The sequence below is a fragment of the Brienomyrus brachyistius genome, chromosome 5 (assembly GCF_023856365.1).
Source record: "Brienomyrus brachyistius isolate T26 chromosome 5, BBRACH_0.4, whole genome shotgun sequence".
In the NCBI taxonomy this organism is placed as follows: Eukaryota; Metazoa; Chordata; class Actinopteri; order Osteoglossiformes; family Mormyridae; genus Brienomyrus; species Brienomyrus brachyistius.
The window spans coordinates 20,212,910-20,228,290 of NC_064537.1; the positions used below are offsets into that span (position 1 = coordinate 20,212,910).

Sequence of the window (15,381 nt, forward strand, 5' to 3'; positions counted from 1 at the left end):
CTTGGCAGCTTATCTGGTATCATGGCCCCTGGCAAGGTACTAACTTTATAGGTCTGGCAACACAAGATCACAGCAGACCGTAAACAATGGGTATATAAAATTCTATGACGGTAAATAGAATCAACATTGTCAACAGTGTATGAGAACCAGCTGCAGAGCCTTCAGTACTACTGAGTAAATCTGAATTGTAAAAATGTCCAGCAGTAATCTAGCTTGAAGGAATGTGCCAAACTAACTTTACCTCTTAGGCTCATTATCATCGCTTAGCAGCTGCTATAGCAGGCGATTTCATACAGTTTCAGTGAAGCAGATTTTTAGAATAATAAATTTAGCTCGAAAGGATATGCAGCAGTTGTTAACAAGAATGAATGACATGAAGACGTTTCGGGATTGTTAAATGTATAACCATAATGCAGTCTTGGTGGAGGTGACTTTTCAATCGTGGTTGTTCTTCGTCTGTAGTTCAAGGTTACTACCTCTTATGTACCCTGAAGTGTGATGGGAATCCGAGAGTCATAATCAATAAAAATGATCTAGATATTTAGCTCGTTAATCATTTGGAGAGGGTGTAAAACATAAACACATACATTGATTACAAATGTACATGGCACTGAACAGTGGAGTTCTTTTTTATCTCCAAATGTTCTCAGCAAAACAGATCGTAACATTTGCCAGTTTTATTTTGAAATTAATGTTGAATGGAAACAACAAACTTATTATATGCAGTAAGCCTATTACCACATCTGACAGCAGCTCATATGCCCGCATAGCCTTGTTTGAACCCTGTTCATCTCGTTTCCAGACTTATGTTTCCAGGGCAAACGTTAACAGAAGGGAACAATATCCAGGCAGCCTGAGTGTTAGGAGATCAGATGAGGTAACTTGTGAATCGGGGAAACTGTAGACAGGGTATGAAGCTATACACTGTGGCAGTGTTTAATCAATAGGCTTGTTTCTATTCCATTGAAATTTATGTTCATTTAATCATACTGCTTCTGCTACTAATAAGCAATAGTTCAGTTCCCCTTAAGCACTGTAATTTTTTTAAATAATTGTATATGTATTACCATATTAATATACTCCTGGATAAAAAAAGGGAGCAAAACCTTAATGTTCTGCAATTTGGATGGACTGACCCCCATCCAGGGTTATTCCATGCCTCACCCCCATTGCTTCCGGGAGAGATTCCAGACCCCTGAGACCATGCATAGGATAAGCAGATATGGAAGATGGATGGATGCATGGATGTATGGAAGTTTTAAGGTCTAACTACTTACCCTCATGTCTGATATATGGCACATATTCCCCTCAGATTAGAGGGAATTAGAGGTTTGTTTGCTTTTCCTATAAATGCGAAATCCTGCTGGCTGGCCGTATTGTGCAGCGCAGGCACAGGATGCGACAGAGGCAGACGTGCTCCTCTCCATCAGCTCCCAAAGCAATGACCATTCACATTGGGTCAAGAGCCATCTTTTCTACTGAAACAAGTTTAATTTTGAAACTGATTTTTTTTTGTTGCAGAAAATGAAACCAAGACAATGGGTAAAACATGGTGTTCAGCAGCTCCCAGGTATGAAATGCAATTGGGCTGATGGGGTGAACGACCACCCAGGTTCTCCTCGGGGTGGTGAAAGACGAGGCTTCGCTAGCAGATCAAACAAACCTGATCTCATCCTCCAGGCATGGACACAGACACCGTAGGAGTAACATGCCTCCACTAAAAAAATAGATATATTTTTTCTTCAGCAGTGATTTCAGGACAAGTTCTAATGAAGCCAAAATATCCCACAATCAAAAATGATTTGAAATCATTGAGGTCTATTGGTCACTGTTTTTTGATCCGGAATCAATGGTCAGAAGCTGTGGCAAAACACAAATTAGATTCTAACATGAACATGGTAAATTGACATATAAACTCTAGTTTCAGTGGGTGCAGTTAACTTAAAAATACACAAACAATTGTCAGAAATATTACATTTAAATATTTAAACATGTGTGATCGTCCGAGTCTCAACAAATTAAACTGTCCAAAGTAACTGAGTGGCTTTTTAAAAATGGGCAAGATATACATATATACATATATCCATCTTCTAACCATTTCTCCTGGTCAGGGTTTTGGGGGGGGGGGGGGGGGGGGTTGGGGGCTGGAAGCAATAGGCTGGGGTACATCCTGGATGAGATGCGAGTCCATTGCAGGACACACACACACACACACACACAGCCCCACTATTCCTATCTTTGTGGGGACTATGTATTCATTTTTATGGGCATAATCCTAAACCCAACTATGATCACCTTAACCCCCACCCAGCCTTAAGCATAAGTAACCACAGAAAATGCAAGATTGTAGGCATTTTGTGAAAAGTGACTCCAATCGCTTTTTTTTTTCTCAATAAAATAAACGTTTGTACTGTGGGGACCTGAAAAAATGTCCCCACAACCTAAAAGGTTTTAACCCATTGTGGGAACAACCGGTACTCACAATGTGGTAAATACTAACCTACAAACACACACGCATCATAGACAATCAATTACCTCCATTCATCCGTCTTAGAAATATTACTTATCTATTACAGGGTTGTGGGGACATGTAAATTTACCTCTGAGCATATAGATATATATGCCCTGTATATATACTTACACAGAAAGAGTTAAATAGCAGGATGATTGTAACCATCCGCCAACCTACACATGGCTGTAGACCCAAGTTAGGGTAAGCATGGCCTCCGGCGTTGATTAAGCTCATTTGTCATTTCTGAGACAAGAAACCCGGTTCAAAGTTCTGGCATAGTGAAAATCCAGTGCAAAGAAGATGATAGGCAGCTGAAGAGTAGCTACAACAGAATTCTTTCTTTCATGTCTCATTCACGAGCGAGAGTTTACCTCAGTTGCCCCAAAGAAGGGCAACACCTGATACCTCTCTGGTGAGTGACATTTTTAAATTGGAGGAGAAATTAATAAACTCTTGTCAAACGCATGTGGTAAAGCGAAGACGGACGATACCCGGGGCTACGGAGGGATAAAGAAGAAAAGGCGGTTTCTTTTTCATGAGACAAAAATAAGACAAATTAAACTCAAATAGTAAAGGTATGCTAACAGCTTCCCATTTTGTTCCCTAAAGATAATTTGGATTTTGAGGCCAACACACATAAAGCACGTAGTACCCGAAGCTGGACGTGACCTGGTGGGGAAGGCAGGCGTAACTGAAAACAGATGCATGTTATTCATTTATATTTTAGTGTCTAACATCTGACCATCATTATATCACAACCAATGGACTGCAAAAGAAGATATGCCCGCCTTTCATGAGATTGTCAATAACGTACCCAAGGACATTTATTTGGTGAAACTGTAAAAGCATTGCCCTAAACGCACCATGGCCCAGTTATGTCCCTAGTTAACCTATGGAATATGTTTTCTGCATGTGGGCGAATTTGCAGTCTCAGATCCAGGCTCAGATCCAGTCCTAGTAGCATATGTTGTTTGTGTATTTATGTGCCGCTTTGTGCAAGCTGTAGCTGATTGGTAATCAGGATGTACCCCAACTTTCATTCCATATTTCCCACGTTTCACTGTGATCTGCTGTGCAGAAACATAAAAAAAAAATAATAATAATAATTTGACTGCATTATATTTAAGCTAATTTCAAAGCAGAACACAATGATGTTTAAACTAAAAATCTGAGTTCAAGATCTCTGGGGAAGGGGTTTCTCCAGTTCCTCCTAACCCTCACACCCAAGCACCATGTTTTCTTACAGATATATTTCTCCAGGCTTAGCTAAACCACAAATCTAATGTCATGAAAACAAACAGGGTACAAAAGGCGCACAGCAGCCAAATGCATCCACTTCTTCAGTTATGCTTCTGTCTTGTCAAATACTACTGAAGCATCACCTACTGTGCTTTTGCCAAGGCGGTTCGGCAACTGTTTTCCGTTTGAATGCCTTTGCAAAGAATTTACCAGGAAGGGAACTTGTTTTAAAATTCCACAGCCCATGTATGCGTAGCAAAGTTCTAACACGAAAGCTCTAACATCAATGCAAGTTCATGGCATGACCGGCCCCTAAAATGGGACAGTGCGATCAACTGTTAAATACTCCTACATAAATGAATGGAGGAGGCTATGAACGATAACATTAACGTAGAACAGTGGTTTAGCCACACATCTACAGTACACTATGTTTTTGTGGCTCACATACCATAATCCCAATACCTGGGTTCATAAGCCAGCAGATGGCTACAGATAATGCGTTCCAAATAAGAATTTCATTGTACAGCGAAATTGTTTTCTGTGCATATGAGAATAAAGGTAAAACAGTGCACCTCTCTCCCACACTGCTCAAAAATAATTTAATGCTAACCCTTTGATCACAAAACCCAGAAAGCACCCAACATGCCAGCAATTGTGCTATGACTTGAAAGAAATGTATGTATTGCAACAGACATCCTTTGGGTCAATGTTGACAGAGCCTGATGATCTCTGTCTGATCTCCGAATAAACAATAAAGCCATGCTTTGTCACCAAATCGAGTAGCTACTTTTTCCCCAACTCACACCTGTAGCCTCAAATGATCTTAAGCAATGGAAGCCAGAGGCTGACATATTTCAAGTGCCACGCCTTCAGGGAGCAAACGTTGCTTAGCGGGCTGGCAGCTGGGGCTCATCTATCCTCATGCGAGCCATCATCTGTCAGAGAAGCAGTAGGGTAAGAGGAGAGAGAAAAGGCAGAGGGCGAGCTTTCCCTCGAAATTCAGCCGCTGAGACGTGAGCCGTCTTGTTGATGAGAAATCCGAGAATAAACTTGTCTCCCCATCAGGAAGTTTGCAGACTTGCCAATATTTGTCGCTTTCCGGGAATGACATGACAGGGAATTTCTCAAAATGCAAAATCCATTCGTCAAACTCGACACCAGCGAACTTGTCACGACTCAACCAACCGCTGGTAACACAGACAGTAAAAATGGCTTTTGATGCCTCATCAAAAATTCATTTTTGTGGCGTGAAGCTTGAATCTCCTGTTAAATTTCATATACATACTTGCCAACTTTTACTGACTTAAATAGCAATTCAATTACATTTTTTAAAATAGTAATCATACACTTAACCATTAGCTACCTTTTTATGGAAAACAATTAATTATGAATTAATTCAAGAATGAATGCATTGACCCTAAATATAATGGCAAGTATTTTCCACAAGAACTTTAACCATTTAATCTTGAAAAGACATCCGAATAGCAAAACAATCATTCAAACAGTGCATTCCTCCTTAATCTGGGTAATCGAGACATGCAAACTCTCCTCGAAACAATAAGTCAACAGTAACTAAAACACCCCCCCTTGTGGCAAACAAATGAAAGAGGCATCATAATGCCACTGACTTGTCTTGGGAGTTATTCACAGATAAAAGCAAGACATAAGAGCACAATGACACATATTTCTCATGCTTTATTAATGAACAGCTACAGGTCCCCGTTATTTAACACAGGTTAAAAAGTGCGTAAGCTTTCTTTTTTTTTTATCAAATTACATAAGACATATAAAAATATCAGACTCTGAATGCATAGGTTAAGTTAAACATTTTTCTTTCTTTACTAAGAAATGAACAAATATTAAATACAGTGTTAACCATTCCCACTAAACCAGTAGGGTCACCGATGCACAACAGAGCCAGGGCCCTAGTGTGAAAGGTGAAGATTGTAGTGTGTACACGTTTAGACTTCCCTGTAGTCATTCAGATTGGGTGAGGTTAAAACACTCAAAAACAAAACAAAACAAATTTCACAATTAATGACAGGGTACAAACATATATCTGCATCTTCTCATATAATCTTTAGCGAGATGCCAGGTTCAGTTTCCTTGTTCTCCTTTCCTTTATTCTTTTCAGGGACGTAAAAGGAAATGGAAGATAGAAAAAACAAAAATAAAATTCAGGAACAGTTACCGCTCGCCACTGAACCAAGTTTTACCGCCTGCACCGACAAACACACACATGCTTCATTTCCGTATCACAAAGTGTGCACATTAACATCTACATCCTCATACCCTCTCTTGATTTGGTTATCCGTCCCTATGTTTTTTTTTTTTCTTCATTTTAAACACGTTTTCAGGCCAGTGTATGGAGATGTAACAGCATTTCCCCCTAAAAGTCACAGTAATCACATAAGTAAATCCTATAGAAACCCTCCCAAACCCTTTAAAAATATAAGTTAAATCAAGATACATTTTATTAAAACTGAGAAGCAAAATATAACCCCATCTATAATAAATTGAAACTTGCGTTTGTTTACTTGTAAATCAACGTTGTGCTATATGCCCATCTCGTTACAAACGATAAGATTACTAGTACAAATTAGAAACTTTACCCACCCACCCCACCACACTGCCTCGCCCGAAGAAATGAAGAAGGTTATAAAAAGAAAAAAAAGCACTTTCGTTAAAATTAACTTTCAAAAACAATGGCTTTGCTGCTACATTATTCACTGCAATATAATTTGTGAGGAGTTTTGATTGTTTTCTGTATACATAGCATGGCTGAACCCATTTTCCATCAAATGTCCCACCTAGCTAATGTAGTGCACATATCCTAAGTCAAACAAAGCAGGAATGCATGGTCGTCATTCACTGGACACACAGACGATTTACACCGTGCTAATTATCATTAGCAAACATCTAGATCCTTAAGCAACCAATGCAGTCAAAATATCAATGAATCTTTAAGATTTGTAAGCAACACGGAAAGCAGGATTTATCGGCAAAAAACGTTTGAACTTTATTTTCCAAACCTGTATTTTAGAAGTTCTCAGCTCCTTGAATGCAATTTTGTATTTTAAGTAGGCAGGACAAAGTCCTTGAGAAAGATAAACTGGCCATATGCAAATGGTAAATGTTAAAATGAGCTGGCTATTATTACTGCATAACATCATTTATCAACAGGCAGACTAATGAACAGAACATTTCAGCAGCCTCTACGTGAAAAAGTGAATACAGTATATATAGCAGTACAAGTGTGAGGTGACAAAAATGAAAAAGTCACTAAAATTCCACAAAAAATGTGCAATTTAACTATCAAAACGGCAAGACACTCAACTGTAACAAAAGATGAAAACAATTCCGTGGCACTGATCCACAAAAGAAGAGTGGAGACCAACTCCTCGCATCCCTCTCTTAGGCGGTACCACAAGCAGTCTGAGGAGCAGCAGCATTTCATCTCTCTGAATTGTTTGAGTATTTTAATAATAATGCAAATCAAATGGGAAGCAACAAAAAATGTAAAAATATATATTTTTCAGTATTCTTGTACACTTGAATGTCTTGAGAAGTTGAGAGTCTATGATCAATGTAGCGACACTGTAAATTAACAGAAGGTATCGAAGCAACAGCAGATGAAGATAAGGTGTTTATTAAAGATGGCAGTGAAAATATAATATTTATATGGTGCTTTTAGACCTCCCTCAACTTAGGGAAGAACAGCAAGGGAAATAAAGAGGATTTTGTCCAGATTTCTTGTTAGAGAGGCAGAATCAGGAGTTAAACAGTTTTAGAAGGTAAGTTTGTTCTTAAAAAAAAGAAGAAACTTAAATCAATAATGTGACCGGAGCTCCACTCATTAATTTGGCCTGCTATATTTCACTGGTAAAATACATACTATTCATTATTCAAAACAGCTGGTAGGTCAGCGTAGGTACTGGGAGGTGGACTGCCATGCCTGTGAAGCACGGGGGATACCGTCAAAAAGAAACTCAACGACAGTGAACCTTTCCACCACGCGGACCGTAAATCCAAATGTTTAGCCAAGCAGCTGCTCTGAGGCTTTAAGCGAACTTCATATCTGATTAATACGTGAGTTTGGACGCCTTCATGTTGTAGCAGGGTCTGTCGCCCAAGCCGCCGTGTCCTACCCCTGACAGCAGAGAAAGGCCTTCCATCCTCTCCAGCACGACCTCCAGCTCCTGGAAGTCCTGGAGTCTGGCCACGTCTTTATCCTGAGGAGGACGAGGCAGCAGCACAAGGCAGAGATAAAACCACGAGGGAAACGTCAAGCCTGAGCATCGGAACACAACTGGCTGCATGTCATTAAAAAACGTGGTTGTGCATCTAAAAATATGGCTGTCATATAAACAGATACTGCACTGTGCAAATGTCTGGCGGTCTGAGAAAAGCATGCATGTGCTCAAAGGCCAGGCTGCCATTTCAAAACCTCTCCTGAAGTCACCTCAGTATTTGCAGCAACCATCAAACACATCCATGTATTTTTTTGACTCAACCAGTGCCCCACCTCGTATAGCTAATTAAGGTCAACGACTTTCTTAAACAAATTAATTCAATTAATCATAGAATTAATTGGGCTGGATGTGAAATGTAACGAATGGAACATGGAATTGCTGGTGTGCCCCTGAGGAGAGGTTAAGGAACTGAAGCCGTGTTCATCTAACCATCCAACAAGTCATCAGTAAAATTTTGGAGAATGGAGGACATTCTTGTTAGTTTTTGTTGTGTTACTCTTAATTTTCATATATTCTAATGTTAAATTGTGTTTTGGCTTCTGAGCACATATACCCTTATTACTTGGATAAATAGCCTGACACATTTCCTTCGACTACCTAAGACTTTTGGACAGTACTGTATGTGCACCGGGAAAATTACAAGCTATTAAGCTTGAGTTGTACATGATCTACCTTCATAACTCCTCCTTCAAATTTCTAACAAAAAAAAGATCAAGCATGTGAATCTATAATTAAGAACTGTTTACAGTCAAAGTGGGCATAAAAAATATTTCTGAAACAACCTTAATCTTTGCCAATGCAGAATGAAAGTATTGCACTTTCAGTAGCATGTTTAGTAATCACAGCAGGGATACTCTAACAGGAAGCAGTGCAAGCAATGTGGACACGTGCAGATGGCATCTAGGTGACCCTTGCCTTCCTCAGCATGGTGTTGGGCAGCTTGCGGATCTTCTCCACGTGGTCAGCGCTTATGCCGAGCTCCCGGCAGCAGACCCGGAGCAGCGAGCGGTATGTGAGTTCCTGCCGGTCCAGCTCCACCTCGATGAAGTCATTCTCCCGGGCATTGGGGTTCTGAATCCGCACTTTCAGGACCAGCTCTGAAACAGATGGGGTTGGGGAACCGGCTGTGAAGGGGGGCAGGCCCTTGTGCTTCTCTGGATGCTTCGCGAATCGAGGAAGTTTCGGTTTAAAGGCATCCTGAGAGTGACAGCGGGGGAATAAAAGGATTACAAATCGAAACTGACACGCTCACTGAACTGGCCATTTCAAGCAAGGTCTACCAAGGGCAGTGCCTGCATGCCTGCAACCGCTTTACTGTACAATAAAAGAACAGATTGTTTCGTTTGGAGCGGATGGTAGAAGTACCTGCTGGGAATTTTGATTCCAGAAGCAAGAATTTCAGTAAAATCTGAAGTCAAATGCTGACTCATTGACTTATTTTTTAGCCTGCATTTAAATCCAATATTATGTCAATTTCATACATGTACCATAAATGCAACACAGCTACAATGAAACAATAGTATGTGAAATTAGCAGCATGAATGGGTTGTATGAATGATGACCATGATGATGGTGGGCTTCTTTACCTTGGACATTAACTGGAAAGGTACTGGTGAAGAAGAAAGGCTGAAAGGCAGGCACTGATACCCCAGGCGGACCACAGCTGAGCTGCTGCGGAATGGACTGCTGTCTGGTCACCGTAGGATTGCCAGCCTGGGATCCGGCACTGCCACCGGCAGTGGGAGGCACTGGGTGCGCCGGCTCAATCGGAGAAGCGGCGTGGCTATGCTCTCCGTTCCTGGAGCAGTGGGCCCCCGAGAGCACGCCATTCATGGCACCCGGAGGGTCCGGCATCAAGCCATTCTGCTCGGCGCCCTCTTTCGAGTTCTCGGGGTCAACAAACAAGCTTTGTTCCCGTTCATAGGAAATCAAGGAGGCTGGAGACAAGTCCGGAGGGGAAGGCAGAGAGGTGACAGGCTCACAGTAAGGCTGTCGATTAGCCGTACCATTCTGGAAAGTGTGGGGTGCCAAAATGAGGTCATCCGTGTCAGACTTGCCGTAAGGGAATGGTGGATTTGACAGATAATTTGGGATAATAGGTAATTCTGGCTCTTTCACCTCTGGAACATCTTCTTCTACTGCAAATAATAGGAAAACAAATGAAACCACAAATTACCGTCGACCATTCCAGTGTTAGTGTGAAAAATGCACAGATAATTTTCAAAAGACTTTAATATGCCAGTAAATAGCCCAGAGACAAGCACTTGAGTGTTACTGCTGTTCTCTGATCTCAGCTACTTGTTCCAAGTCTTAATACCAGCTGATTTTGAAAGCACTTTCAAGAAATCTGCATACAAGATATTTATCTAGTCAACACAAACTCTGCTTTAACTCCTACATCTGAATCTGTAGCATCTGCAGCAATGCTTCTCCATGTCATCATCATTTACTTTAAGACTGAAAATACATTTCTCAATGCCTCTAAGCATTTCACTAAACAGAATAACAGGCCTGATCTTCACAACCCTCAGATGACATAATCTCTTTTAGGTAGATGTATCCTTTTGCTAATTGATTTGGGTTGTCCTCCAACCAAAAGTCACTGCCTTTTCATTCAAGGTGACAGTCTTATAGAACACTAAACAGGGTTTGATAAGACGCATTACCGAAATCCCACTTATTGTGTGGGGATAATGTTCAGAGAGACCTGGTCTCACTGAGGTTCATTAATTTATTAGACAGATCAAAGACAAGGCAGATGCACTGGAACAAAAGGTTAAGTGCATTCGCTGAAGAGCTTAGAGGGTCAGTTTCAAAAAAGGTTTGAAACAGCCTGGTCTTCACCACAAAGAAAAGAATTCCTTATTATCATTATAATGAACTTAAATACTCTCCAAGCAGAGATGGACAACATGACAAGAACATTTTAGTGTCACCATGTATCAGCATTGTAGGGTGATTGCTCTTACATTATAACCAAACATAGACATTATCCCAACTACACCACCGCTGGAAGCATTTCCACAAATTATTCAAACCTCAGGAAAGTGAGAAATTATAACTAATTAACAGCTGGAAGACAGAAAGTCAGTTCAGCTGATAAAGCAAATGTCAGCACTGGAAAGCAACCTCCACAAACAAAATTCGACACACAATGCTGTAGCAGTAATTTGAATTCTTAATAAAATGTTACTTTTATTAATCAACACTTCTGACGATCTACTAGGGTTCATTCTATCAAGAACCAATAGAAAAAGACAATACATATAGATAATGCTAATGTTAATTTGCTTACAAAATTAACAAAAATACAAAACATCATTTCGTCAATCCTCATTCTCATTTAAAGGACCTGAGATTTGGAATAAGTTACCATCAGTAATAAAACTGTTACCAAATGTCAGGGTCTTTAACTCCCAGGTGAAAAAATGGCTGAAACAAAAACAAACCTGTGAACACTGATGTTTTATGTTAGTTATATTAATTAATTTACATTCATTTCTTGAGTGTGTGTGTGTGTGTGCGTGTGTATGTGCGTGTCTGTGTGAATCAATAGTTGATGCTATTGTCTGTTTTTAAAAGTCCAACCAAGGACTAGGTTTGCAAATTAGCCTCTGGCTAGAAAACCTCTGTACAAAACAACAGTTGCATTGTTTTTCGCATGTAACGTTGTCTTTTGTGCTGTCCTTGTTTAATAAATCCAATAAATAAAAACAAATATTCTTCAGAATTGGACCAAATCTACAAGAAAAAAAAAATCTTAAAATTATATATCGACATAATTTTTTGGTGACATTTTATTTTTAAATATTTACATACACAAAATCAATAGGATTTACATAATTACTGGTTTGCTTTCATGTTTTTTAATGTTTAAACTTGTCCCAAACAAGCATTCACAGCTTCAAACAAAAAAAATGTGTTAAGCACATTAAAAATCAAACATTGGTAAGCTATTTTTTTTTTTTTTTTTTTGGATAAATTCAAGAAATAATATTGAACGAAGTGTCTCAACCTGGATCAACTCCGTAGCCCTTCCAGATCAAAACTGAAAAAAAATTATGGTTTAAAAATGCATATTTTGCTTAGCGTTAAGAGAAATCCTAGCAACTTTAAAAAATAAAATGGCTACTCACTGCGATATATAATAATTCTGTCAACTGTGTCAGTATTTTAAAGTTCTCCATGTAACAGTCCTGCTAAAATATGAAACAACTGAAAATAGGATTGTCATGTTTGAAATGGCATTCTGTGTGTTTTCAAGTTTTTAAAAATGTTTGTGTACCGTTTTGTGTTTTGTGTGTGGACTTGGCTGTCATCTCCTTCACATGGATTGTTTTCTATTATATCCATTGTAAATATGTTCAGAATGATTTTAAAAAAAAAAAGAGTTTATGTCAATAAACACACCTAGTGTGTGTTGTGCTATTCAATTTCTTCAATTCAGTTTTATTTATATAGCGCTTTTAACAACAGTCATTGTCACAAATGTGTTTTATATTATAATAATATGCACTGACAGAGCTGATAAAATTTAAGCCCTCGGCTGCAAGAAAAAAAAAATGCTGCTTAAGATGAAATTAAATCACTGGGAGGCTGGCCCATTACAAATTCAATAGCCAAGACTTTGATCTTTTAAAATATATTTTCCCAGCATGACTGAAGAGTAAAAATAAAAATCCCCCCAAAAATAAGATTCTGTCTCTATTCTCAAGAATAAGTGAAATATTAAGTACAATTCATTAAAGAATGTCACTGTGCACAGCATCAAAGTCAGAAATTACATGAAATTTCTAAAAGCAATGTAATGTTTGGATGTATATACAGTATATATAGATGTTAACAAACCTCCTAGAAGTCTTCTGATATCAGGCTTGGAGGTTAGTTGGACAGCTAATTCTCCTTTTGAGGTGAGAACATCTTTGTCTGCTCCAGAGTTCAGTAGATAAGCCACAATCGGTTTGTGGTTCCTCTTGCACGCCCAGTGCAGACAAGTCCTACAAGGACAACATTGTTTTTAAATCTTTTCTTCCATATACATTCCAACCCCTTTTTTTGCACAGGATGAGCAAAAAAAGTTTGTTTTTTTATGTCCATTCAGATATATAAATTCTGAAAATGAAAATAAAGAGAATATGCACTAAACTATCTAAACAACAACAGGGGCAGATCTACGGGGTATTTACCAGGGGTGGCATGCCAAGTAAACACATGGTTACCCTGGCCATGTATGTAGCTATAACAATAAAACAAAAACAAAATACATTATTTCATTTTTCAAGGAAATCCACAGAAGTGACACAGTGCGAAGCGGCTACCCCCAAAAATATAACTGGCCCCTGATATTCACCCCAATTAAAACTGTCCGCAGGCGCCACTGAAGAACTCCACTCGCATCTTCTAATGGAAAACTAATCATCTTGCTGATGAACAGCTCTATCAATTACAATATATAGAGAGACAGTGTTCAATTAAAAGAGATCCCTAAAGCTAGGAGTTGATATGACTCAACACAGGGTGGCAAAGTATTCGCTGGGGACCTGCTGTAATAAAAGTGAATAAGGCACTTATTGTTGGAAAATACCAACTGTAACAGATAAAAAAAATATTTTCTGACAAAAATTTCGATTAAGCGTTTGATTCATTTAAATGAAATTGATAAACATGAGTGGCCTTCAATATTAATAAAAGCTAGGAGTCTGAAAAAAATAAAGCAGCAAAACACACTGCAAGTAAACAATCCGCTTTTCTGCAAAAAAAATAAATAAATAATAATAATAAATACGCAATTATTCGCCATTAGTGTTAACATACACATAGTAAAATCGTATTACAGTGTCTTGTTTCCTGCGCTAATCTGCTCTTATGATGGATTACTGTACAGACCCGATCTTAATAGTCGTGTTAGTTTACTGGCAGACAGAAACTGATGGTCAGGTCACTAAACCCAAATTATACATACCAGCCCGGTAACTAAATCTGTCGTTGTCTCGCTGTAATAACAAAACCACGTCTTCGTTTCCGGCTAGCGGTCTGTGCGACTGGATTAAACGAAAATGTGGTGTCTACTGCCTGTGCGGCTAGTTAGCAAAATGCAGCCGCCGCTTAAATAACATGCGCCGGCTAGCCGGCTATACGCGCACGTACCATCCATTTATTTCATTCTGCGAGTTGACGTTAACTCCGCTTTCCACTAAAGCTCGCACTTCGTCGATGTCCCCGATCGCCGATGCCTCTCGCAGCCGCTCTTGCATTCCTTTATCCAGCGACAGCGTTGACATTTCAGCCAGTAAAAGAACTCATAAGCAGCAATGAAAATGTGTATTTTATCTATATCAAGATCCGATGACAGCCTTTAACTTCGCGAAAGGTCTGTGAAGGCAAGTTAGTTGCTAGCGACAAGGCAAAAACACATCTAAAATATATGAACAGGCGAGCAACCAAATCAGTTAACGCCTGTTTTGCTCGTTTTCAGCAAAGGTATTTGAAGTTCGCATAAGATACAATCAAATCATGTTGGACGGCTCCCGCTTCCTCGTATTAAAGTGCAACAGCAACATTTGTACTGCCGCTAATTTGACTGTTGTATAACAGCTTACTATAAGCTAACATGCTAGTGCATTACTGTATTAAATTTACTCCTCCCTGGAGGGACAGGATTGGATGTAACAACAGCGAACGGATTATTTAGTTCCTATCTTGAACTTCCGGTGTCTAAATCTTTGTCGTCGTATTTATCGCAAAGGCATAAATGAGTATTTTAGATGTAGTAAATTTGATTTCATTTCAAGTTGCACATAAACTATTTATGCTTAATAGATAACCTGTTTCACATTTCAATCTGAAAAACAAATCAAATTTCACTGTTCATTGACGAGCATATCTGTTCTGCTTTTTATAACTGATCTTGAAGATCTGTTAATATATCTGAATATACATGCATATATTTTTGATCAAGGTAAGCGGTTTAAACTGCTGTATAAACTCAAAATTTCCAAAAGCCAGTTCCCATATAGAATCAAGCATTAAGTACTACGAGACTAGACAGAGGTACATACAAACTGAGACCACGTGCATTTCTCTTTCTTTTATTGGCAGTACAGCCTTTGCAAACACGCCACATTTCCAAACTCCCCACAGGCCGCGAACTCTGCCTCTATTCTAAACCTAATGAAAACCTCGGAAATGAATTGTTTCGCATTCACAAGTTGATGTACTGATGTGTCTCTGGGAGCAGATTTTATATAATTTACTTCAGATCAGTCAGCAATGGGTGAACATTGAATCATCTGAAACAAAACAAATACAAAGATAACAGAATAATGGAATGGACTTGTAATCAAAGTGGAAGTCATAATTCTCTCACTTCTCTTTAAA

The 15,381-nt window shown here is 39.1% G+C and overlaps 1 protein-coding gene across 2 annotated transcripts; it reads right to left on the bottom strand.

Annotated features, from left to right (window-relative positions):
- Positions 1-5,431: 5,431 nt before the first annotated feature.
- Positions 5,432-14,799, bottom strand: ankrd40 (ankyrin repeat domain 40). 2 transcript variants are annotated; one of them, XM_049014917.1, is made up of 6 exons: positions 14,152-14,799; positions 12,853-13,001; positions 9,591-10,142; positions 8,920-9,101; positions 7,900-7,983; positions 5,432-5,877 (listed from the first exon to the last, which is right to left on the bottom strand). In XM_049014917.1, the coding sequence occupies exons 1-6, from the start codon at positions 14,283-14,285 to the stop codon at positions 5,821-5,823; spliced, it is 1,158 nt and encodes a 385-aa protein (XP_048870874.1). In that variant the 5' UTR covers positions 14,286-14,799; the 3' UTR covers positions 5,432-5,820. The 2 variants fall into 2 exon arrangements, with proteins under 2 accessions (XP_048870874.1, XP_048870873.1); XM_049014916.1 differs by having other exon boundaries at positions 5,432-7,983; positions 14,152-14,792.
- Positions 14,800-15,381: the final 582 nt, after the last annotated feature.

Bases quoted from the DNA above. Each gene is read 5' to 3' on its own strand.
- ankrd40 (XM_049014916.1), bottom strand. From the start codon at position 14,285: ATGTCAACGCTGTCGCTGGATAAAGGAATGCAAGAGCGGCTGCGAGAG. The intron at 13,002-14,151 runs GTACGTGCGCGT...TTGTCCTTGTAG, and splicing joins CAGAATGAAATAAATGGATG to GACTTGTCTGCACTGGGCGT. The intron at 9,102-9,590 runs GTAAAGAAGCCC...CATCTGTTTCAG, and splicing joins CTTTCCAGTTAATGTCCAAG to AGCTGGTCCTGAAAGTGCGG.